This window comes from Mytilus trossulus, chromosome 14 (assembly GCF_036588685.1).
Source record: "Mytilus trossulus isolate FHL-02 chromosome 14, PNRI_Mtr1.1.1.hap1, whole genome shotgun sequence".
NCBI classification, from domain to species: Eukaryota; Metazoa; Mollusca; class Bivalvia; order Mytilida; family Mytilidae; genus Mytilus; species Mytilus trossulus.
Window position 1 is genome coordinate 13,170,673 of NC_086386.1, and position 25,190 is coordinate 13,195,862.

The 25,190-nt window shown below is 32.9% G+C and overlaps 1 protein-coding gene across 1 annotated transcript; it reads left to right on the plus strand.

Annotated features, from left to right (window-relative positions):
- Positions 1-328: 328 nt before the first annotated feature.
- On the plus strand, positions 329-24,986 carry LOC134696284 (cholecystokinin receptor-like). The gene is made up of 3 exons (XM_063557985.1): positions 329-834; positions 21,696-22,064; positions 22,723-24,986. The coding sequence occupies exons 1-3, from the start codon at positions 474-476 to the stop codon at positions 23,232-23,234; spliced, it is 1,242 nt and encodes a 413-aa protein (XP_063414055.1). The 5' UTR covers positions 329-473; the 3' UTR covers positions 23,235-24,986.
- The last annotated feature ends 204 nt before the right edge of the window (positions 24,987-25,190 follow it).

Genomic DNA, 25,190 nt, shown 5'->3' on the forward strand with positions numbered 1-25,190 from the left:
CCTCCTGATTGTTTATGTGCCGGTGGAATAAAAAGAAATAAAAAAAATAGGCATCTTTTTAATGTTGAATGATGACATAAATGGTGGAACAATGTATAACCTATCTGATATGATTACAATGTCTTCTTATCTGATATAATTTCTGATGTGATGTTAAGATAACTAGTGAAACAATGTTTTACTTATCTGATTTGATTTCTGAATGGAAACTCCCCATTGATTATTGTGATGCGCCAATAATGCTTGTGGTTTAATCAAAGACAATCATTGGTCAGATAGTTGTGATATATCTGAATCCGATTATACACTTTTATCAATTATCATTTCTCTAACGAGACAAATGGATGATAGTAGTATACTGATCTGTAATGCTCAGCACGGTTTATGATTGTGTAAAAGTTGAATATATAGAGTTGATTTAATAGTACGCTTCAACTATATAGTAATATACTATAATAAACTGATTTTTAGTTATGATTCAAGCCATGAACATAACCGAACCTTTAACTAATGCTAGTACTCTAGCAAACGATACCTGTTTAAACAACAACTGTTTTAAACCGTATGAAATACCAGCCCTAACTTTGGAATGGAAAATACTGATACCATTATACTGTCTGATCTTTGTATTATCTGTTGTTGGGAACATACTGGTTATCTTGACGTTAGTCCAAAACAAACGGATGAGAACTGTGACGAATGTGTTCTTGCTCAACCTTGCCATCAGTGATTTGTTTATAGCTATACTGTGTATGCCCTTCAACACAATACCACTCATTCTACAGAATTTCGTATTTGGAAAGTTTATGTGTATATCAGTACGTTATCTGCAAGGTAAGTTAATCATTGTCATACGTAATAGTTAATACAAGAAAGGCAAAAGATACCAACAGAGACATTCAAAATCATGATACCGGGATACCAAATTGATTCAACTTATTCCATGTGCATTCTCTTATTTTTTTAGTTGCTATTTTGACGAAGTTTACACACAATTATTTTTTGCTATGCTGTGGTTTTTGTCTTTTTCTTTTATATCAATTCTGTATATGTTTATGAGGTATGTTATATTATTTCGGCTTTCGGAATCCTTCAAGAGACATCAATTGTCACAATACATATCAGCTGGTGTTATCTGGTTATGTTTGAACCAACATTGTTATGACATGTTTATCCTTCTGTTTGTATAATGTTTGTAATTGTTGTAATTCGCATTAATTAATCATAGTGTGTACTTGCTTTATCGTAGTTAAACCTCACAATTCGCGATCTGTACATGCAGCAAATTGTAAGATTTAAATGTTGACATGTTTACAATCGCCTCTATAAAACATGTGTTTTACAACACAGCTTTCCTCAAACTAGTAGAACTTGTATTCATATGTTTGGATATTGAAATATATTTGCTGCATGTCATTTATTTTGTTTTGTTTGTGTTTAGCAAAATAATGATTAAGTATTATTACATGTATAAACTTCCCTAGATCTGAGATTATCATAAACAAGTGCATTTTATTATTTGTGTGATATATATGCGTGTATTTTCATCCTAGAAATTTGAGTTTCATATTATCATTTAACTGATTTTAAAACGCCGATCTGTATACGTACTTAAAACTTGAATACCGACATTCTATGCGTACAATTCTAATAAGGATGATCTACAGGTGAAACTTGAAAAAAACGACGAACTATACGATAAACTAAAACAAAACGATGATATGTTCGAGAACCTTTACAAAACGACGTTATATACGTGAAACTTACGATTTGAAATTTCAAAGACGACCATCTATACGTGAAACAGAAAAAAAAACGACAATATATTCGTGAAACTTGCGATCATGAAATTTCAATGACGACCATCTATACGTGAAACAGAAAAAACGACGATCTATATGTGAAACTTAAATAACGACGTTCTATAACTGAAACCTACAATCAGTTAATACGTGTAATTATAACGAAAAGCATTAACTATACATGTCACGTTTTAAATACTATCTATTATAATGTAATATGTATCTTAAACATGATGTAATAAAATTAAGAAACTTACTTTGGAACACATTAGTTAAATTTAAAGAAAATCTTATCAGTAATTGTCTGCATGCTTGATTGATAATTATTACATCGTTTAAATGTAATTATCTGCATGTTGGGTTGATAATTATAACAACTTTTTGATAAATATAATTACTGTTGATGAATATTAAGCCAGTATTTCGGTACTGGCTTGAACAATACGGATATTGTATTATTGAAACTTGCTGTTACAAAATTTTGGATTTTTTTAAAACTACGACATGTATTTCCCTCATGCAAAAATGTGTAACTGACGAAGCTTATTTGTATTCGTGAAAAATTTTGTGTGGATGCATGTATTGAAATTCTTTGCAAATGTGGCTCTGAATGAAAACTGTTTTGCTTGTTTTCTCGTCGCCATTGTTTTCAAAAGACAGAATTTCAAATTCGTGCATGTCCCTGTGTATTCATATGTCACAATGCTCACAGTAAGAACCAATTGGACAACAACGTCATTTATTTCAGTTGACTGTGAATGAATCTGGAGTTATTTTTAATGAGTTACAACTCATTATAAAAGTCTCCACAATGGTTTGCATACTACTTACGGTAGTTAATATTTAATAAAAATTGTCCTACTTTTTATTCAAATCATGGAATATAAACATAATAAACATGATAAAATTGAAAATGGAAATTGGGAATATGTCAAAGAAACAAAAACTCGACCAAAGAGCAGATTGTGTCTCCCCATTTATCCAACTTTTTAAAATAAGGATTTATCATTTAGCCAACTTTATACATTTTTGTTAATTATTGCGTTGTTTGCTTATTAATAATAAGGCGTCTTTATAAAATTTGACAGTAAACTTGTACATGTATGTTTTTATATCATTTAAGAGATATATATAAAATATGCGATAGTCAACTTGTTACATTTTACTTTTAAATAAAATTTAGTTTGTTTTAAATTATAAGTAAATGTTTCATCAATTATACGAAAAAAACACAAATCAGCAATATTTATATATTAACATTGTATGACGGTTGATATGACTGTCTTCATTATTGTTAAGCTCACTAGAGCAACAACGGTCACATGTGAGGTTATGCCATCACTTGGAGTCCGTCGTCGTCCGTCGTCGTCTTCTGTCGTTGATGTCTGTCGTCGTCGTCTGTCGCCTTAAACTACTATTACAAAAATCTTCTCCTCTGAAACTACTTAGCTAAATACCTTCAAACTTTAACTAGATGTTACTTAGGGTGTCTAGTTTATTAATTGTATTTGAAGTTTTGATCCATCGACAAACATGGCCATCATGGCTAAAATTAGAACTTTTGTCTTTTATCTCAACAAGAGGCTGTCACAACGACAGCAAACCGGATTTATTAGCATTTATTTGTGTCCTGGCAATATCACAAGAACCATTACTGATGATTGGTGAAAGTGAAAATTGTCAATATCAAATTTGACCTCTATTTTGTCATCAGTATCAACATATTAAAATTTTAAAAGCTTAGATTGAATGGTTTGTGAGTAAATGCAACAATGTGAATGGAAACACCATTTTACGATCTTTCAAGAACCATAACTCCTGAACGGTAAAAGTCAAAATCGTCATTATTGAACTTGACCTCTATTTTGTCATCAGTAACAACATATTAAAATTTGAAAAGCTTTGGTTGAACGGTTCATGAGAAAATGCACGGACACGACTGGAAACACCATTTTTCAATCTTTCAAGAACCATAACTCCTGAACGGTAAAAGTCAAAATCGTCATTATTGAACTTGACCTTCATTTTGTCACTAGGAACAACATATTAAAATTTTAAAAGCTTTGGTTGAACGGTTCTTGAGTTAATGCACGGACAAGATTTGATTGCCGCCCGCCCGACCGACCGACCGACCGCCCGCCCGTCCGCCCTGCCGCCCGCCGAGCATCCCCAATTTAATAACCGACATTTTTTGTCACAAAAATCCGGTTAAAAACTGTCATTTGGTACAATTGTTCAATTGGTCAGGACTATCAGCCATGTACATTTCAGACGAATCGAACAACCCATTGTTGAGTTGCTGCCACTAAATTGGTAGTTTTATGGAATTTTTGCAATTTTGAACTGTAATCAGCAATTATTATAATGATCAGCAAAGTAAGATCTACAACAAAGTCAATAAGACCATAATTGTCAATTGACCCCTTAAGGAGTTATTGCCCTTTAAAAATAATTTTATACAATTCATTTATAAACTACTGGACCATTTACCTTCAAACTTTAACTAAATGTTCCTTAGGGTATCGTGTTTATAAATTGTATCCGAAGATTTGATCCATTGACAAACATGGCCGCCTAGATTAAAAATAGTACATGTGGGTCAAATGCAATTGTTGGCTTATATCTCCAAAACTCAAGCCTTCGAGTACATCTGACACTTGATTTTGGTGTCAAAACCAAAAAACGGGGCAGAGATGCAAAACTTGTATACTGGAAACGCACAGAAATTGGCTGCCCTGGCACTGCAAACACCACAGATAATCTAGTTACCAGATTTCTAAGAGATCACAATAACTCACCATCATATGCAGATATCGAAGCCAAGCTATTCCTGGCAGAGAAAGTACGCCCCTGCCTAGACCCACTACCAACACTCAGTGAAATATTACAGTTCCGGTGTAGGGAATGGGACAAAAACACCAGGAAGATTGTAGAAAAGATACCAACATTGACTGATGTAAATCCTCACTATTTTACTTTTTGAAAACAATTCATAAACTGTTCCGAATCACACAGAAACTTCAGAATACAAAGGCTACCACAGAAGTTCGACTCATCTAATACGCCGCAGGGGGAAAACGCAAGACTTGAAAGTAAAAGTACCGCAACATAGACAACAGAATGACCCAACGTAAGGATAGACTATAGCAAGGACAGATCAACGTATATCACATATGATGCAGTATCCCACCTACTTGAACTGGGATTAAGATCTAACAATCCTTTAGTGTGGGCTATAAATATTTCTGTGCTACGTTTTCAATCATTGTGCTTGCATTAACCTGCTATGCTAAATAATACTACAGAAAATTTAATCCGGATATAATTTTTAGTATTATTTTTCATCTTGTCATTCAACCCAAACTTTGAAAAACCCTTTGATCTTGCTTCCCTTTGATCTCATCTAAAATTTTTTACCTGTATTATAATTTTGGAAAAATTGGATAATTGTCCCTGTGTATTCATATGTCACAATGCTCACAGTAAGAACCAATTGGACAACAACGTCATTTATTTCAGTTGACTGTGAATGAATCTGGAGTTATTTTTAATGAGTTACAACTCATTATAAAAGTCTCCACAATGGTTTGCATACTACTTACGGTAGTTAATATTTAATAAAAATTGTCCTACTTTTTATTCAAATCATGGAATATAAACATAATAAACATGATAAAATTGAAAATGGAAATTGGGAATATGTCAAAGAAACAAAAACTCGACCAAAGAGCAGATTGTGTCTCCCCATTTATCCAACTTTTTAAAATAAGGATTTATCATTTAGCCAACTTTATACATTTTTGTTAATTATTGCGTTGTTTGCTTATTAATAATAAGGCGTCTTTATAAAATTTGACAGTAAACTTGTACATGTATGTTTTTATATCATTTAAGAGATATATATAAAATATGCGATAGTCAACTTGTTACATTTTACTTTTAAATAAAATTTAGTTTGTTTTAAATTATAAGTAAATGTTTCATCAATTATACGAAAAAAACACAAATCAGCAATATTTATATATTAACATTGTATGACGGTTGATATGACTGTCTTCATTATTGTTAAGCTCACTAGAGCAACAACGGTCACATGTGAGGTTATGCCATCACTTGGAGTCCGTCGTCGTCCGTCGTCGTCTTCTGTCGTTGATGTCTGTCGTCGTCGTCTGTCGCCTTAAACTACTATTACAAAAATCTTCTCTTCTGCAGCACCTGAGATCAACCTCAGTTTTATATAAACTCTGCCTTTAGAGCGTGTTGTTAGGTGGGAGCCAAGCCTCCGTGTTGAAGGCCGTTCATTGACCTATAACGGTTTACCTTTTTTTTAAATTGTTACTTGGATGGAGAGTTGTCTCATTGGCACTCACATCACATCTCCCTTTATCTAATCGTATTAGGTTCCAGGACTAATGAGGTTCATGTTGCTTAGACTTTAGTCTTCGAGGTTGTGTTTTGTATCCTGTTTGTCTTTGTCTTTTTCTTTTTTTATTCTTTTTTCATTTTCAGTATGTTTTCGACTTGTGAACACGTCCTTTAATCCTGGTATCTATAATGGGTTTATTTCTTATCTTTCACTTCTCTTCTAAGAAACCAAATTCAAATCAACAGCTCCTTATTGCTGTTTTTCGTTACAAAATCTCAATGGAAAGTAAACTTCAGAAAAAGCAAACAAAAACAGTTTTTCTCTTGAAGACATGATATAATGTCGCATCTAATGTCGCATCTAACTTAAAAAGAAACTATTTGCAGAAAGTTTCTGTTCATTTACACTAAAATACAATACAATGATTTAAGAGGAAATGGTATTATAATTTATTGATACTCGGCATTGGTCGTTATAATCTGCAACAATTATCGGATCAATATTTACCAAACACATTAAGGGTTTCATTTAATTTTTAGCACCGTGTAACTAAATCTTATTCACATTTCTTTACAGACTTGAGGCACCTTATAACCCCACCTTCCTCATAACTTTTTTCTTTCTTGTAGCACTGTCTAGCCAAAACTCCCTAACTTTTCTTTTCTTGTGCACGGCTTCGTAATTCCGCAAATTTACAATACAAATCTAAATCAAAATTGGAGGAAATGAGCAAGCAGTTTCATCGTTAATATTGACATTTTAATATCCTGAGCATGCAAGGAACTTATTTGTAGCAACAGATTAAGAATGTGTTGGATGTTATAATGCATGCTATTGTGCACCAGCAAATTGTATCGAAAAACGAACGAAAAACATATCAATTTGAAGAGCCAAAATAGGACTTGTAATACAGGTTAGGGGGAAAGACATCAGTACTTACAAATGGATATCACAACAAACACAGGAAAAGTTTTGAAAAATTAATTAATACAATTATTGGCCACTTTCGATGTTTCATATCTCCATGTGTGTGTACATGTACACATTTGACATTTCACCCCGACGGTTTTTTTTTCTGCTTTAAATTAAAATATGGCCAAATTTTATATTAAATAAAAAAATTAATTAAAGCTTTTGGTAATTAACCCGTCAGCTTAATACGAATAGAAGTTGCCAATTATAGCAGTTGTCAGCAATTTTGTATTTTTGCTACTAAGATGCATTCGTTATAGAAAGTCTGTTCTCAGTTAATAATCTTTTTATATTGTTAATCGTTTCAATGTTATGCGTGTAACTATGTGTTTTGAGCAAAGTTAGAAAATTAAAAACATGCGTCCATCTTTCTTAATATATCTTATTTTATTAGCAATTCTTTGATAAATTAGCTATAAGCTAATGTTAGACACGTGAGTTCACAACAAGTTTATTGATATAAACTTCTCTGACCAAGAACGTATGCACCATGAAATCTACACGAACGTAAAGACCAGCATGTCATTATTATATTTCTTTTACCATCATTTGGTAATCATGTTATATTCTGTAACATAATCAAAACCATTTAAACATGTATGCAGTGATGTTAAATGTACTTCTTTTGAATAATAACATACAAAGACAAATTAACTTAAAGAAGGAGTTTTAAATTACTCCTGAATGGTTGTCACGCCCAGGTTATTGTCGAGGAATTTTTCAATCTCTAGTAAAATTTCAGTAAAGTACCTCTATGTAAATACTTTGAGAATTTTACAATATAATATATAATTTCTAACCAGTAATCGAAATTATATTTAAAGTAGTGCTACATATATATTTGTTTTTATATTTTTGACACAAATTAATCACCTCAGTCTCTTCTGCAATATTTTCTAAAAAGCATGTTTTATTTGAAATTTTGTTGAAAATATGTTCGATACATGTAGCTGAATACATTATGATTTCCTAGAAAAAGATATATTTATTAGTTAGACCCGACCTCTCACCTTCAGATTATTTTGCACCTTGCAAGAAGGAACAGACGGCCCGTATATGATAAAAGCATGAAGTTTTAAAAAAATACATTGGACTTTTAAATTAGATTATTTGATAACTTCTAATCATGACTTTCATTTGTTGAGCATATGCTATATTTACTTCAACCTATTTTTCAAACATTGAGCTTTTAAAGCTAGTACTAAAATATTCAGTCGAAATATATGATCATGCTATAGACAAATTGTTTAACACAGTTGTCGTCGATCAGAGATACTTAGTCAACGTATTTTCTTGAAAAGTAGATCGCGTGAATGCTTTTAAACTATGTCAACATTGCATGAAATTAACCATTTGGAAAATCGGTATTAGCTGACATCATCAAATGATTAGTAAACAAATTACCAAATCTGTCAGAATTAGTCGATTTACTCGACCATACTCTGTAATCTTTACGTCAAGCTGGCCACGTTTGCTGTCAAATCTGAAATAATAAGTTTAGATTTTAATCAAATAATTATGGTTACCCTAACTAGGATGATCATACGGGAAGCTTACGTAGTATGGTTAGACAGATTTGTTGACAGAGCAACTGTCTTTTTGTTCAATGTACCAATCATTGAAGTTACGTAACTTGAAGAGAAATAAAACATATATCAGATTGAATGAGGTTTGATGTCGAATTAGTGAAGAGAAACTTGAGAACCGGTAAATTTAATATTGATTATTATATTAGCAGTTCTGTAACATTCAAACTAATGTTTAGTGGACTAAAAACTTAATATACATGTACATGTGGTACATATACAAAAAAAAACACGTCCAAGTAAGACAATTACGTAACTTTAAAAACCTACAATAAAATGAAAATTTAGCACATGAATCGATAGAGTGGTCTTGCATTATCCGTCCTGCTTATCGATATGTTATAAAGTCAAACTCATTTATAATAAAAAAAAAACTGATAACGCAATAACTGATAACGAGCAACAAGAACGCCACCAAAGACTGGTGGTGATTTCAGGTTCCCCTGAAGGATACGCAAATCCTGTTCTATAATGTGCACCTCTCGTGTTGCAAATGCTAGTTTAGTCATAAGTTTATTTCGGTAAATTACATTCGTGAACAGTGGACGGGATAACAGTTATAAATTGCATTAAATGTTTATCAATTGATATCCACGCGAAGGAGTATTTGTTTGATGATAAGACGTTCATATATTCATATATACAGAACGTAATAACGTAGTTATTGGATGAAAATATATAAGAGGATAAACAGCTGGAACAAAAAAAAGCAAACATGAAAAATGACAGTGCTGTTTGTCCACGTGAATACGGTTAGTCTGTGGGAAATGATTGAAAGATTGTGAAAGGACATTTATAAGCGGTAGCTATCACGATTTGTATTTATAAACAAATTATTCCTTTGCATGTCTCACATATGCACCTGTTCTTTCGAATTAAATGATATGCTTTTGAGTTTCATCATCAATTTCAAAACATAGATGTACTTTAGATTTAATTTGTTAAGCAGTCATTGCAAAATAGTTCAGATAACATACATCAAATGTTCTATCACTTGAATTTACAATGACTGGGAGAGACTGAATGTGTACGTAATCGACCTTCCGCTGAAAAGATTATCATACAAATATAACCGTAAGATAGTGATTGTTATTATGTGCGAACCCCGAAGGTTGATGCGGGATAGACGTTTTGTCCTCCAAAGTTGTCTCCTATAAATATAGCTTCCGACATTAAACCCGACTGTGAAATCTGGCTAATAAAGAAGGATACTTTCTTTAAAATAAAAAATATCCCGATGGTTCTGCTTCAAGTTAGGCAATATTTCTGTCTGTGTTCTCATCAAAACTACTTGTTTAGTAATATCGAAATTCCTGTCCTTAATTCTGATGGAACCAACTCATTTGATCCGTTGCTATAACTTTCAATTTTGGTCATTACACTATAAAGTTGACATTGATATACAATATAAGGGATACTAAATAGCATGTTTGAAGAATACTTAAGGAATGACTGTAATATTTTTCTGCCTATGAAGAAATAACATAAAAAAATTGGTGCACACTGAATATCGCGCGTAGCACGGTCACATGACTAAATTATGTATATGGGCTGATAACAAAATAACGTCAGCCAATCAGAAGACGCGTTTCATCCAAAATTAGATTATTCAAGAATAAAGGCTAACAAGACTATAAGCGTGATAAGTAATTGTCACCTTAATGTTCACGATAAAAAAAAAAGACAATAACATATTGCACATTAATAAGAACTAAATTAATTAAAAATTTCGCAGATAACCATTAAAGAAAATATCTCTTGCTCAATCTGTAGTTTTGTGCATTGTAGTTTTCTTTCCGTTGTATTTCTTTTGATCATGATGCTGTCAAGTTTTCCTAGACTTATGCTAATTGACTATCCCGTTGGTGACTGTCCTCATTAATGACTATTCCCATTGGTATAGTTTCCACTTTTTAAAGACGAATAAATTAATAAATGCCATCAATTCAGAAACACGTCATAATTATCAGTTTTATTTGTACATACAGAACCTAAGTTGTTATCGAATAATCGGTCATAATGGCTCCTTTTAGTGAGAAAACATCATTTCCCCACTTTAATTCTTATGACATTTAGTTATCGGTTGACCAATATACGAAGTAATTTTAGCAATATATCTCCTTTTATTGCATACAATATGGGAGAACTATAAAAAAAAGTGATATCATCAATGTCTTTAGATATTTATCTGTGTAGCCAATTACCTAATGTATATGGCGAAATCTGTTAAGATTAATAGATATACCCCATTCGTCTGTAAGATTTCACAGACGAATTGATTCCATAGACACAGATCTGATCCATTCAGAGAGAAAACTAAGTTTGTACTTTTCTCTCATAACTGTAATGATAGTATCAACATGTGCTAATGGTTTGACAATGTTATATACGCCACTAAATTCGGCAATATATCCAAAATAAATCAGCAGAAAAAGAGCTTTAAATATAAAACAAAATAATATAGAAAGAAAATGTGTGCCTTAATGCCAATGCAGTTAAGGGGTTTTCGTTGGCGACTGTTTTTTTTGTATTTCGGCGGTTCCATGTTTTGTCATAAATCGGGCCATTTGGTTTTTGTGTTCGAATTGCATGAACTGTCTGTATCCAGTCAGGAATATGACAGTTGTTTTCCATTAGTTTGATGTATTTGAGCCTTCGGTTTTGCCATTTCTGTTTCGAATTTTCCCTGTAAATATTCATCTTGTTATTTAACGTTTTGCTATGGCGGGAATGTTTTACAAAAACTGCCCGATAGAATTTCGTTTATTGTGAAAGGCTGAACGGTGATCGACAGTTGACGTTCTTTCACTAAACAATTCAAAATTTGGTGACTATGTGGATCGCATCTATCCCATCGAATTGGAGAAAAAGGATACTACAGATACAGCTAAGTCGGCTTCATATCTTGACTTACATCTAGAAATTGACAATGAGGGTCGGTTGAAGACAAAACTTTACGACAAAAGAGATGATTTCAGCTTTCCAATTGCGAACTTTCCATTTCTAAGTAGCAACATTTCAGCAGCACCTGCATACGGGGTATATAATCTCCCAATTGATACGATATTCCCGTGCTTGCATTTCCTATCATGATTTTCTTGATAGAGGGTTACTGCTCACAAGGAAGCTATTAAACCAAGAGTTCCAAATGGTCAAGTTGAAATCATCCCTTCGTAAATTTTACGGAAGCCATCACGAGTTGGATGACCGTTATGGAATAACCGTTTCACAAATGATGTCGGATATGTTCCTTAAGTCGTAACTACAATCCCCTTCCCTTTCATGAATTTGACCTACCGAATTAGACTATTTACCGGATGTGTAATCACATAAGCAACACGACGGGTGCCGCATGTGGAGCAGGATCTGCTTACCCTTCCGGAGCACCTGAGATCACCCCTAGTTTTTGTTGGGGTTAGTGTTGTTTATTATTTAGTTATCTATGTTGTGTCATGTGTACTATTGTTTTTCTTTTTTTCTTTTTCATTTTTAGCCATGGCGTTATCAGTTTGTTTTAGATTTACGAGTTTGACTGTCCCTTTGGTATCTTTCGTCCCTCTTTTATTACCACTGGGTCGATGTCTCTGCTGGTGGACATTTTATCCCCGAGGACATCATCCGCCCAGTAGCAAAACTATAATTGCATGAACTCACGAAGAACTAACAGGAAACTGGCTCGGACGTCGCCCAGTATAAAAAGGTCCGAAACAGACGTCACCATGGACAGGTGTCCCCTCATCACCAGACATGACAAATATCCCAAACACGACTCATTCAGATCATCGTCCTAGTGACAACAGCAATATTACACATATACAGCCTTGTTCAGTTCTCCTTAAATACATTTTGGTTTTTGATGACACAGTACAACACTGTCGCATTTCAAAATGTGAGACCAAAGGCTGCAAAAATTGTGCTATTTTAATTACAGATGCTGAATTCACTAGCAATCTAACCAAGAAGTAATATTTTACCAGAAGTTACGATGATCTGAATTGTAAATCGATAAATGTCGTCTACGGATTAGAGTGCAACCTTTGCGGATTGGTATACGTCGGTGAAACGAAAGGAAGGCTAAACAAATGTATGTGCGGTCATAGATCAGACATTAACCTCATTGCTAACGACATTCTATACCAGCATTTCAATCAGCCCGATCATTCCATCGTTTCTATGACAGTTCGAATTATCGAAAAAATATACCATAGCTCAAACAATCCTAATCTTTCAACGACTCTCCGTAGACAAAAAAAAAGACTACTGGATTAGACAATTGGGAACTGCAACACCGTATGGCTGCAAAGACAAAATTGATGGTATAGATATTCTATCTAGTCCTTCGTGTAACTCGGTGAATGTGATGAATATTTTCAACTCGACTCCTCGAACCGTTAGGTATTCATCACATTCGCACGAAACTTTATTCATTACCCCTTTCAAAACTTCATTCTCTGTTAAATTTATGTTTGGAATCCACTGTTACAAACCCTCATTCAAACCAATACAAACTACAAACTATAATTTCGGATATTGCTAGTCACAGACTTTTCAAGCTAGTTCGCATTGGAAAAGATGAAAAAGAGAAAAGATCTTTTCTAAATCTTTCCTTTGCCAACAAAGGTCTCGATGGCGTCAACCTAGGCAATATCCTTCATCATAAATTAGTTCAATCGAAAATACCTCACACCTTCTTTCACAGACCAGTCTGTACCAATAATTTCTTATACCTTTACCAAACCTATTGCAACTAAAATTTTCAATTACAAACGCGTTTTGCAGGATCTCAATATTGACGACTTCAAGTCTAAACCTCTTTATTGCACTTGTGCTAGTTCCCAATTCACATATAATCCTGATGGCCACGTTATTACCGGTGACCTTAACATTGTTAATAACACTTCTCTACGAAACGTGTTATCGAAAGGTTCGAAATATCGTGAGCCTTAATCCATCAATTGGAAATACAACTTTAAAATTTTGATGGATTCAGTCGAGGATTATGCCAGGCAATGGGCTAAACGCGAGAAGGAAGAAGTAGACACTATATCCGAATGGATAAAGGCAGTGAGGTCGTTAATACAAATCAGAATTAAGAAACTGAATGGGTCCATCAATGTCCATGCTACGTCAATCTTCAAAGATCCAAATGTTGCTAAACACCTATCTGACCTCCATGATAATTATGTTGTTGTCCCCGCAGACAAAGCCCCAAATAACATCGTTTTTGTCTGTAAAAGTCATTACATTAATTGCTTGATAAACGAATTAGGTATAGACAATTCACTTGAAAACCCAACATATATCCTCACGACACTTACCAAAGAGGAAATCCTGGATAATCATAGGTCTGTTCCTTTCAACCAAAGATGAAGAACTGGATCTTCCATCACTGTATTGGATACCTAAACTACATTAGTGTCCTTACAAACAACGGTATATTGCTGGGTCTTCCAAGTGCTCCACGAAACCCCTTTCTAAATTATTAACATCTAATTTATCAGCAATCAACGATGGGCTTCAAAGTTATTGTGAAATTACCTATTCCAGAGGTGGCGTGAATCAGATGTGGATACTTAAAAATTCCAAAGATCTTTTAGAGTACATACAATCTAACTCTCTTTCATCTTGTAACAGTATTAAAACATTTGACTTTTCTACTCTTTACACAATTATTCCACATTCCAAACTAAAAGACAAATTAAAAGAGTTGGTATTACTTTGCTTCATAAAAAAGAATGGCCAACGTAGATACAAGTATCTTGTCTTAGGGAGGGACACATCCTTCTTTGTAAAGAATCACTCTGATTCAAACAAAAAATTTTCTGAAACCGATATTATCAAGATGCTTGATTTCTGGATTGACAACATATTTGTTACGTTCGGAGCACGTGTTTTTCAACAGACTGTCGGCATCCCAATGGGAACAAACTGTGCCCCTCTACTTGCTGACTTGTTTCTTTATTATTATTATGAGGCTGACTTCATGCAGGAACTTCTTAGGAAGAAAGATAAGAAGTAAGCAATATCCTTTAACTCTACTTTCCGCTATATAGATGACGTTCTTTCACTAAACAATTCAAAATTTGTTGACTATGTGGATCGCATCTATCCCATCGAATTGGAGATAAAGGATACTACAGATACAGTTAAGTCGGCTTCATATCTTGACTTACATCTAGAAATTGACAATGAGGGTCGGTTGAAGACAAAACTTTACGACAAAAGAGATGATTTCAGCTTTCCAATTGTGAACTTTCCATTTCTAAATAGCAACATTCCAGCAGCACCTGCATACGGGGTATATATCTCCCAATTGATACGATATTCCCGTGCTTGCATTTCCTATCATGATTTTCTTGATAGAGGGTTACTGCTCACAAGAAAGCTATTAGACCAAGAGTTCCAAATGGTGAAGTTGAAATCATCCCTTCGTAAATTTTACGGACGCCATCACGAGTTGGTTGACCGTTATGGAATAACCGTTTCACAAATGATATCAAATATGTTCCTTAAGTCGTAGTTACAATCCCCTTCCCTTTCATGAATTTGACCTACCGAATTAGACTATTAACCGGATTTGTAATCACATAAGCAACACGACGAGTGTCGCATGTGGAGCAGGATCTGCTTACCCTTTTGGAGCACCTGATATCACCCCTAGTTTTTGTTGGGGTTCGTGTTGTTTATTCTTTAGTTTTTTATGTTGTGTCATGTGTACTATTGTTTTTCTGTTTGTCTTTTTCATTTTTAGCCATGGCGTTGTCAGTTTGTTTTTGATTTACGAGTTTGACTGTCCCTTTGGTATCTTTCGTCCCTCTTTTGCATACATCTACGCCGTTTAGAATCTATTCGATATGTTTGCCGTTGACATTCATATCACACTTCTATAACTTAATATACTAAAACGACATGAATAAAATGATATCTGCAATATAACTTATGTAGCGTATTCATAAATTCATAATTCATAAATTCAATTCTCAAGTGAAGAGGAAAATTGAATTGCAATATTAGGACAGACGAACATATTTTTGATCACCAAAACATTTACTGATATGCACTATAATAATAAAAAGCAAATCGATTTCACTTTTTGAGATTTTATAAATTGACAATGTCGAAATATGCACTGGTATAAACAGGAAAGATTGAAGAAAGCATTGTAATTCTTAGAAAAAATTGTAAACTCGTGTTTTTCAATCGATTTTAAGGAGGTGATAAAGATAAATCAGTAAACAAAGCCAAAGCAAGCGACACATATAATATAAATCAGATTCTTTGCAGGTGCAATAAACACTTAAAGAATGCAGAGACATAAATTTCTTAGCCAGAAAAGTGTCGAAGACTAGAATTAAGAAATAATATTTATATACAATTTAACACATTTTTTTAAATTGAAACTAAATAAAGACATTTCTTGCTTCGTATCATATATATTAATTACACTAAGAAGGAAAATGTGTTTTTATGTATATAATTTGAAGAGCGTTTCAAATTCAGCAAATATTTTATAGATATACACTGTACCTCACTGTTCTATAATCGACAAAGCATGAACTCTGATGTTGTCACATTTTGAAACCTAAAGGCATGCACGTTTTATGAGGTGCTATTTCTAAATTATATAAAATGTTTTTTTATTGCATTTCATTTTTGAGTGAATCTTTTGAATTTTAAACTATACACCTATTATATTTTAAAAAAAATCTTGGAACACTTTTTTTCTGGTGTCTGTTATTTCTGTAATTCGCTGTTTATCGTTGCTTGCTACATGTGCTATGAATGTCTAAAATGCTATGAATGTCTACAAAAACAACACATAACTCATTAAAACTGGACATTGCATTCTACTACATGTACATGATCAAGTAAGATACCTTAGTCTAGATTAACTTGATGTTGTTTTTGAGAAACAACATTTAAGACTGTTGTTAGACACGACAGTCGTATATATTCATGTCTGTAAACATAAATTTACGTTTTTAAGTTACATGCATTTATATTATGTTATATTTCTCATTTGAATTGTTCTATATTATACATGTAGTTATTTCGGGATTTTTTCCATTCTAGCGCAAATACACAATTTGAATCCTCGTGCAGTATTTATAATGAGTTTATTCTGGAGGTTATCTATTATAAGAATAACATATGCAGATTATAATTTAAATAAATTATCTGTGTATATTATATACTTTGGTTTTGTAACCTTTCCCCTGACACTGGAATGACCTCGAACAGATAAGACTCCAATGTATCCTATACTTATACATTTATTCCTTGTTAACCTTTAGTTGATTATATGACATTTTTTTTATTCTGACATACACGCATTGACGATACGGCGATATCACATGTAAAACAATTTAGATTCCTGTGAAAGATTGATTGAATGGCTCTACCTGCATCTGTTTAGTTTCTACTCGAAACATTTAATCACTGTTGACAACAATCAAATGATAATTCATTACTTATTTGTAAATTGGATAAATTGGGCTTCTCATCTGACATGACCTGGAATATATGAGAGACATAATGTATTTATTACTTGATTACCAGTAGGGCGAAAACATTGCTCTGTACTATTCATAAAACAATAGAACTGTTATCGTTTGTAAACCGCAATTGTCAATTTTTTTCACGAAATTTTAAAGCAATGTGTCATTATAAATTTTCAATTAAGACATAATGTATTTATGACATGGAAGTTAAGGTTAATTAAACACACCCACTGACTTGATATTAAATATATAGGTTACCACGTGTTCTTCCTTCACCAATGGCATTCATGGCAGTGTGTAGGAGTTAAAGCAAAACAACAAACCATTCCACTATCACATCTTAATATTGTATAAGAATAATATAACCACTATACCATATAATATAATTATTCAATTCATTTATCTCGCTATGAAGAAAGACGAACGCCTGTTGAATACATGCATAAATTGGTCAAAGAATTCTGTCTTTCCATTAATAAATATTGCAAATAACCTAGTTTATAAGTTACAAAATTGATTCGATAATTTGACTAAGCCGGCCGTATTACGTTTCACTACTTATAGAAATAATAAAAAAAACAAAAAAACATTCATTTAATTTCTTTCCAACGTTTTTTTGTTATATTGCAGTTAATACCATATTGATAATAATAAGCAATACCAGTATTATCCACTTTTATTTTCAAGAACTTATCAATGTACGGAGAAAACGACATAAGTTAACTTGCACCCAATGCATGATAGCTACATTGTCAATTATTGCATCTGTATTCATTCGAAATAAATAAAAAATAAAATACTGGTATTGTTTCGACCACATTCAGTCATCTTCTGAAGAGAGGCATTGATTTGAAACTGAATATTAGTTGTTTTTGTACGTTTTGTTCATGGTGCGCTTTTTGATTTATGATATTTTACAACTGTTACAGTAACAGATGCTCAAACTTCTAAATACTTCGAAACTCATATATTTGTACATGGAATGGAACTGCCAGATACCATTTGGTACAGTAAAGCAAATTCCATCTCCTGAAAACGATACACCAAATTCAATGATTAGAATATAGCATGCCAATTTGTTTTTAATATTGATCAATATAGGTTCCTTTCAAAAATGTTGGTCATATTTTGAATCGACCTAAGGATACAAAACATCAAAATTTTTGTCTCAAACTGAATTTAAATATATAAACTTAGCACAAAAACAAAAAGTGTCAAAAACTGAAAATTTCAGAGCAGCGAAAAAAAAGATATAGTCATGCGGAGCAGCATATACAAATATATGATAAATCCAGAAACAAACCTCCTGGCGGTCCCTCCTCTTTCTCTAAGAATGTCAACTTGAATGATTGTCAACTAACTACTGTCGCCTACATTTGTATAGATAATCGGATTTTCTACACATTGATATCGTTAAATATCAGCCGCGAACCACAATGTGAACCTTTGGCGAGTGCGCGTAGCGAACGAGCTAAAACGTTCACATTGTGTAGAGCGGCTGATATTTTACGATATATATACGCAGAAAATCTGATAATCTTTTTATCGTTCTATTAATGGTCTTTTTTCCTTTCCCTAAGACAGTTTTACGCTTGACGAAAGCAAGCTTGATAACGTTTCCTCTCGCATTGTGACGGCGCTCATAACTTTTCCTCTCGCATTGTGACGTCGCTGATAATGTCTGGTCTCGTTTTGATACGAGAATTACGGAGCGACAGAGCAGGGTGATATAGGCGTAGGGAAGGACGATCAATGTTGTTATTAGTCTTGTGTGCTATATGTTCGTGTTTTTCTGTCAATGCCTTCTATTTATCCGCCTGTAAAGCAATCACATCTTTGGAGTACAGACAATAAATTATCTCATTATTTCAGCTTCGTTTATCTGTTTTATTAGAATATTGAGGAAGTGGGAACCAATTAAACTTATTTCTTTTAGTTGTTTATACTTTGTTAAATAGGTATTCGCATTGTATCTAATGCTGTGTTGTATCGTGCAATCAATAATGAATAAATAACTATTATATTTTAAACAAATCATAATTTGCTGATTATTCTATATAGAGTTTTTTATGGTATGATTCCGTAGAGACTATGGTAGGATTGTTGTTTAAACGATTTCATTAACTATTTTGTTCACAGTGAGATACTTACGAATCATAATGTTTCTATGGTATTTTTTTTACTGTTGAATAATCTACAGTCTTGCTTTGTTCACCTATAAGTGTAATTCTTAAGAAATGATAGGATAACAATTTAAACAATTAAGCAATTAAAAAATTATCATACAAAGAAATTAATCGGAACTAATATTTCAAAATTATATTTTTTGTGCGTTCTAATAACATAATTATTTGATTGGTTCTATATTGTAATTTAGTACTGGTCTAATTTATATCATTGATAAAAGAAAAAAGAAAATTGTACAACACATTTCGCTATTAACATGATTAAGATTGACTTAATCATAAATATCTATCCGACAGAATAAAATAAGAACGTTTCATATATAAATGTTATCCCACCCATGCAGAGTTATGAAGTCTGATAAGTACTATAGTCCAAAATATATGTTTGTTTGTATTTATCATGTGAATTGATGTCAAGGTAAAATGCCTACAACTATGTTGCCATAAAGTCACTTGTTAACACTTCTGAACATACAATGAATAAACCGTGTAAATTTAATTACCTATTTTTGTTTTCAAGTAACGCTAAGGGGTTTGTATTAAACTTGCTAAGTCAACAACCTGCTTCAGATGTTTTGTCAGACTTGACCCCAAACAAAGCAATAGGCCAGAGGAAAACAAAGGAAAACAGTTATATGTGTAAATAGGGTGATACAGTATGATTACCATTTAGTCAATAAATTTCAGACACCAAATAGAGAATGCAAGCAACTGAACACTGTACGACCTTTAACTATAAGAAACTGTATGGCAAACCCCCAAAAACCGTCACTGTAGGGCAAACCCAAAACCGGCACTGTATGGCAAACCCCCATAAACCGTCACTGTATGGCCTTCGACAATGAGAAAATCACATCATATATAATTTAGGATAAATGAATTATGAAAGGTCCCAGCATCAAAAATATGGAAACAACTAAAAAAACCATAATTGCCTCATTAGTTATAAATAAAACAAATAAATTAAGACAGACAGTAACCAACCCCATCCACTAAATTCTAAACATCTGACTTGAAACAAGTTTTGTAGATGAATGTATGTGTCTTTCGTCATTTTTTATTTCGTTATGATGTTGTTCGTCTCTTTCTATATAACCTTTTTGTATTGGCCTCTTGGGATTTTCGTCTCATTCCTTTTTCATGATGAATGTTTTAAATTATTAATGCTTGAATGTCATTTACAATTGATTGTTACTTAAGATTACAAGTGAAATATTACTATCACAATTGAGAATGAAAATGGGGAATGTGCCAAAGAGACAACAACTCGATCATAGAGCAGAAAACAGCGGAAGGTCACCAACAGGTTCTCAATGCAACGAGAAATTCCCGCACAGGAGGCGTCCTTCAGCTGGCCCCTAAACAAATATATACTAGTTCAATGATAATGAACGTCCTACTAAACTCAAAATTGTATTTAAACAGTTTGAATATATATATATATATCAATAAACATCTTTTTATCCTAAAAATTACACTTGAGCAATCAACTTGCATGTTTTAGTATCATTACAAAGTTTTACACGTAACATTTAATGCAATGTCTGCCCTGTCAACTGAAGACATATAGTCGGGAAATATATCAGTTCAATAGTGCTTATTACTCACTGTTAAACGTTTACAAATCATGACTACAAACTTAATGCATGGCGATCGTGATGTTCTGCATTAAGGGTACATTTGAATAACTTATACATAGAAACAAAAATGTATCAACGGATCTTCTTGTCCTATAATGAATTTGATGAATAGTTGTCGCATTGATAATTATAAGACGTCCATTTAAATTTTGTTTTAGATAGAAATACTTTCTGGTGTTAAATCACAGACAAATGATACTTTGTTATTCTTTTTACATACAAGTTGTCTTACAGTTATGTATACGTTCGTATGCATTTGCAATTTGATAGTTTCATTCTGTATATTATCAATAAAACATATATAAATGATTTTTTTTGCATAGATAAGATTTTTTTCATTCTCCAAATGGTCATTTCATAGACTGAATGTCAGAAAACAAAACTATATATTTTAAAAGGGATGAATTAAAACATCCCACACTGTTCCTTTCTGATTTTTTACTGTATGTCTTCTTTGTATAACTACATACATTTAGGTACGTGCAACATGGTTAAATGAGTTATATTTCATAGCATGATGATTATATTGACATTATATAATCGGAAAGTTCATATTGTCGAACCTATTGTATCTTAATTGATCTATAATATCAATAATTATTGCAAGCAATATTTCTAATGAAAGTTTTCCTTTTTTTGCAGGTGTTTTCTTTTGTGTTGGTTGCTTTACTTTAGTCATTTTATCCTTAGAGAGATATTTCGCAATATGTAGACCATTACATTCCCGGAAATGGCAGACTCTGTCACACTCGTACAAGATTCTTGGAATATGTTGGATCTTATCCTTTATAGTGATGATACCATCAGCTGTAAACAACAAGTACATATCTCTTATTTACGGAAACAATATGTGTCGAGAAGAATGGGACAACACTTCATTTGAGATCGGTTACACAATAGCACTACTCATATTACTTCTTGTTGGGCCCGTGGTCACAATGACAATTGCTTACATGTTAATAGCCGTAACGCTTTGGATTGGAATGAAAATGGATACACAGAATGAACTAGGTAATATGTTGTCTGTATGTTGGTGAATTTATGTGTATCCTTTATTTCGCAATGCAACCAACTATATACTACCTCCCTTTTCTATCATAAGAGCATAGGACAAATAATGTTTCCGCATGTACTGTATAACTTCATATTACAAAATCGTGAATCTTAAAAAAAGATGAGATAATGTAGCTTGATAAAAAGACTACTAATTACCACAAAACACCGGAAAAGGCACTTTGGCCTCAAACATTGAACAAAACCAATACCGTATAATAAGTTATCACAGAGCTTGGCATTATACAATGTAAAAATGTTCAGAAGAGAAAGCCAATTAACGATCTGAAGTATGCTTGAAAAAAGATACGTAAAACATTAGGCAGACATCAACCAAAGACACCCCTCATATTAATAGAAGCATGCCTTATTGATTCACTCTACTTATTTGTTCATTGATCGAAACGTTTTAATTGGTTGACTATCTAGATATAAACATACTTTTCTGAGTTAGTAATATTAGTCAGATATGTTTCTTGTTAAAACAAAATCCCATTTAAAACACAAAATAACTTTTGACGGTATTTCCTAATGAACGATGTATTTAGGCCATAGTAGTATAAGGGCCACTCATTTGTATATATTTTTTTGAAATGATTATTATTTTTATTTTTAGAATCAACCATTGGATCACAAAATGGATCTTGCAAAAAACCTGACGTAGTTCCGATAGCGAAGCCTAAAGGTCGATACGATCTCCAACGTGGAATGCGTCAGTCGAACAGTGAAAGAAGTAGGGCGTCAAAGAAGAGGGTCATCAAAATGTTGTTTGCAGTTGTCTTTGAATTCTTTGTATGCTGGACACCCATGTTCATCATCCAATCATGGGTTATTATAGACGAGAATTCTGCGGAACTATACGTCACGAACGAACTGTCGTCTGCGTTTCACTTACTTGCCTACGTAAGCACGTGCTGTAATCCTATAACATATTGTTTCATGAATCGTAACTTCAGACAGGGATTTTTTTCTGCTTTTCGTTGTTTAAGACGTCAGAGGATTTATCGACAAAAATGCAGCAGTTTATCGTATTCGGGAGGGTCATATGTAAATACGAAAATCAGCAAGGCTGGTTCATATGAGAGATCTCACCATTTTGAAAATGCTGTTGAATCTGAGGAGACATGAATGTTTAGTGTATTAAGGTCTCGATACACAACATTGAAAGTTGGGATTTAAAAGTGCAATTAATAAAACGACTTAGTTAAGAACGTGTCTGACTACCACTGAAGTAAATGAATGAACTAAATCACAACAGTTGAATTTGATTTCAAACAACATTGCTTAATTAGTTCATCCCATCAAAAAATATAAGTAAACAGTCGAGTCAATACATGTTTCACCTAAATGATATCAACAATGGTGTGTTGAGATGTTGTTGTCCTTTAAAATTTGCGTGTTTCACCGTTATACTATATCTCTTATGTAATACTAGCCAATCATGCTCAAATTGGAGTAAATGCAAATTTGCTACATGTAAATGTGAAAGCTGGCAGGTTTACGTTAATGATTCTTAAACCCAAAAAATACGCAATACAATTGAGAATGGAAATCAAGAATATTAAAAGGGCCAACAACCCGACGAAAGAACAGATAACAGATGGAGGCCACCAACGGATCGTCAACGCAGCAAGAAAATCCAGCTGGCCCCTTAATGCAATTGTGCACTAGTTCATTGTAAACAGACGTCACACTCAACTCCAAAACATATAAATGAACTAAAGAAAAAACATACACGACTAACACATTATTGAACACAAGAAAACCCGATAGACAACAAGCACAATAGACGGGAACCTTTTATATCATCGCATGTGGTGGTCAATCTTTGACACGCATACAACCCAAGAACTGCTTACATTGACCACACCAGATTAAGCACTTCACACATTAACTTGTGATTGGTTAAAACTAGTTTAAATTAGTTTTATGCTGAAACAATTAATTATCAATTAGCAGAAGGACAAACTTCAAACAGAATTGACTGTACAGTTTGGACCAGTTAAAACAAGTTCCACCTGGTTAAAACAATACGTACAAAATTTATGGTCATAATAACAGATCAGGAAGAAATCACGCAGTACTTTATACTGCAATTAGGACGCTTCCTGTTGTCTTTATCTACCAACTATAGTAACTAAGTGATATTGCATGCAATGCCGAGTGTATGTCTTTACAACTGGAATCTGGTTGGGAGATGGCAAATAAGTTTTATTTGTGTGCCAAATTTTCATTACTACAATTGTAGCCAAGTTTTAAGATGCATTATAAAAGCAATGTCTGGTCAATGTCCGATAAATATCAATGTGTTTCATTCGGCACACACCTGGAAGGCTGTACTTAATGTGAATATTATATTATATATACATTTTGTACATCCATGGCTTCTAAATTTATAAGATAAGCTATTATTCTATTCTATGAGTCGTTATAATGCGATCTTGTAATGCGAAATAAAAAAATAATTGACATCGGAATAGACGAAGTCTTAAAAATATAGAACCAGGGCAAAAACATAAAAAAAAATCTATGAAAATGACCATGACCAGAAACAAAAAAGAAAAATAATCCAACTTCATCTGCCTTGCTGTTCATTACAGTGATAGAAAACAAATCTAAATTTAATATTTAGTAATACTATTCAATCCAAATGCTTAATTCGTTGACGTTAACAATTCATCAATGTTTACATCGTTGTTCAAGTAACACATTCATAATACTGTATCAGTAATACAAATACACAAATGTATTTACCATATTTGTTGACCATGAAATGTGTTTTAAAGGTAGCGTTTCCAGAGAGAAAATATCTTAAAGTTTGGGTCATATTGTTATAAAGGTAAACCCGTTGTTTGTATGTTTTGATTGTTTTATTTCAGTTTATGTTGTTAACATATATATTTCAATAAATTGTTATATCATTATTTTGACTACCAGACAATCTTCCAAAGGATAGATCATAAGTGCTCACATGATATTAGTTTACGGCTGTTGATCTGGTATTACTCGATTTATTTCACTTGACTGGGCGGAGTATTACCGATTCGCTCACAATAAACCAGTCCATCTATAGATAGGTGTTTT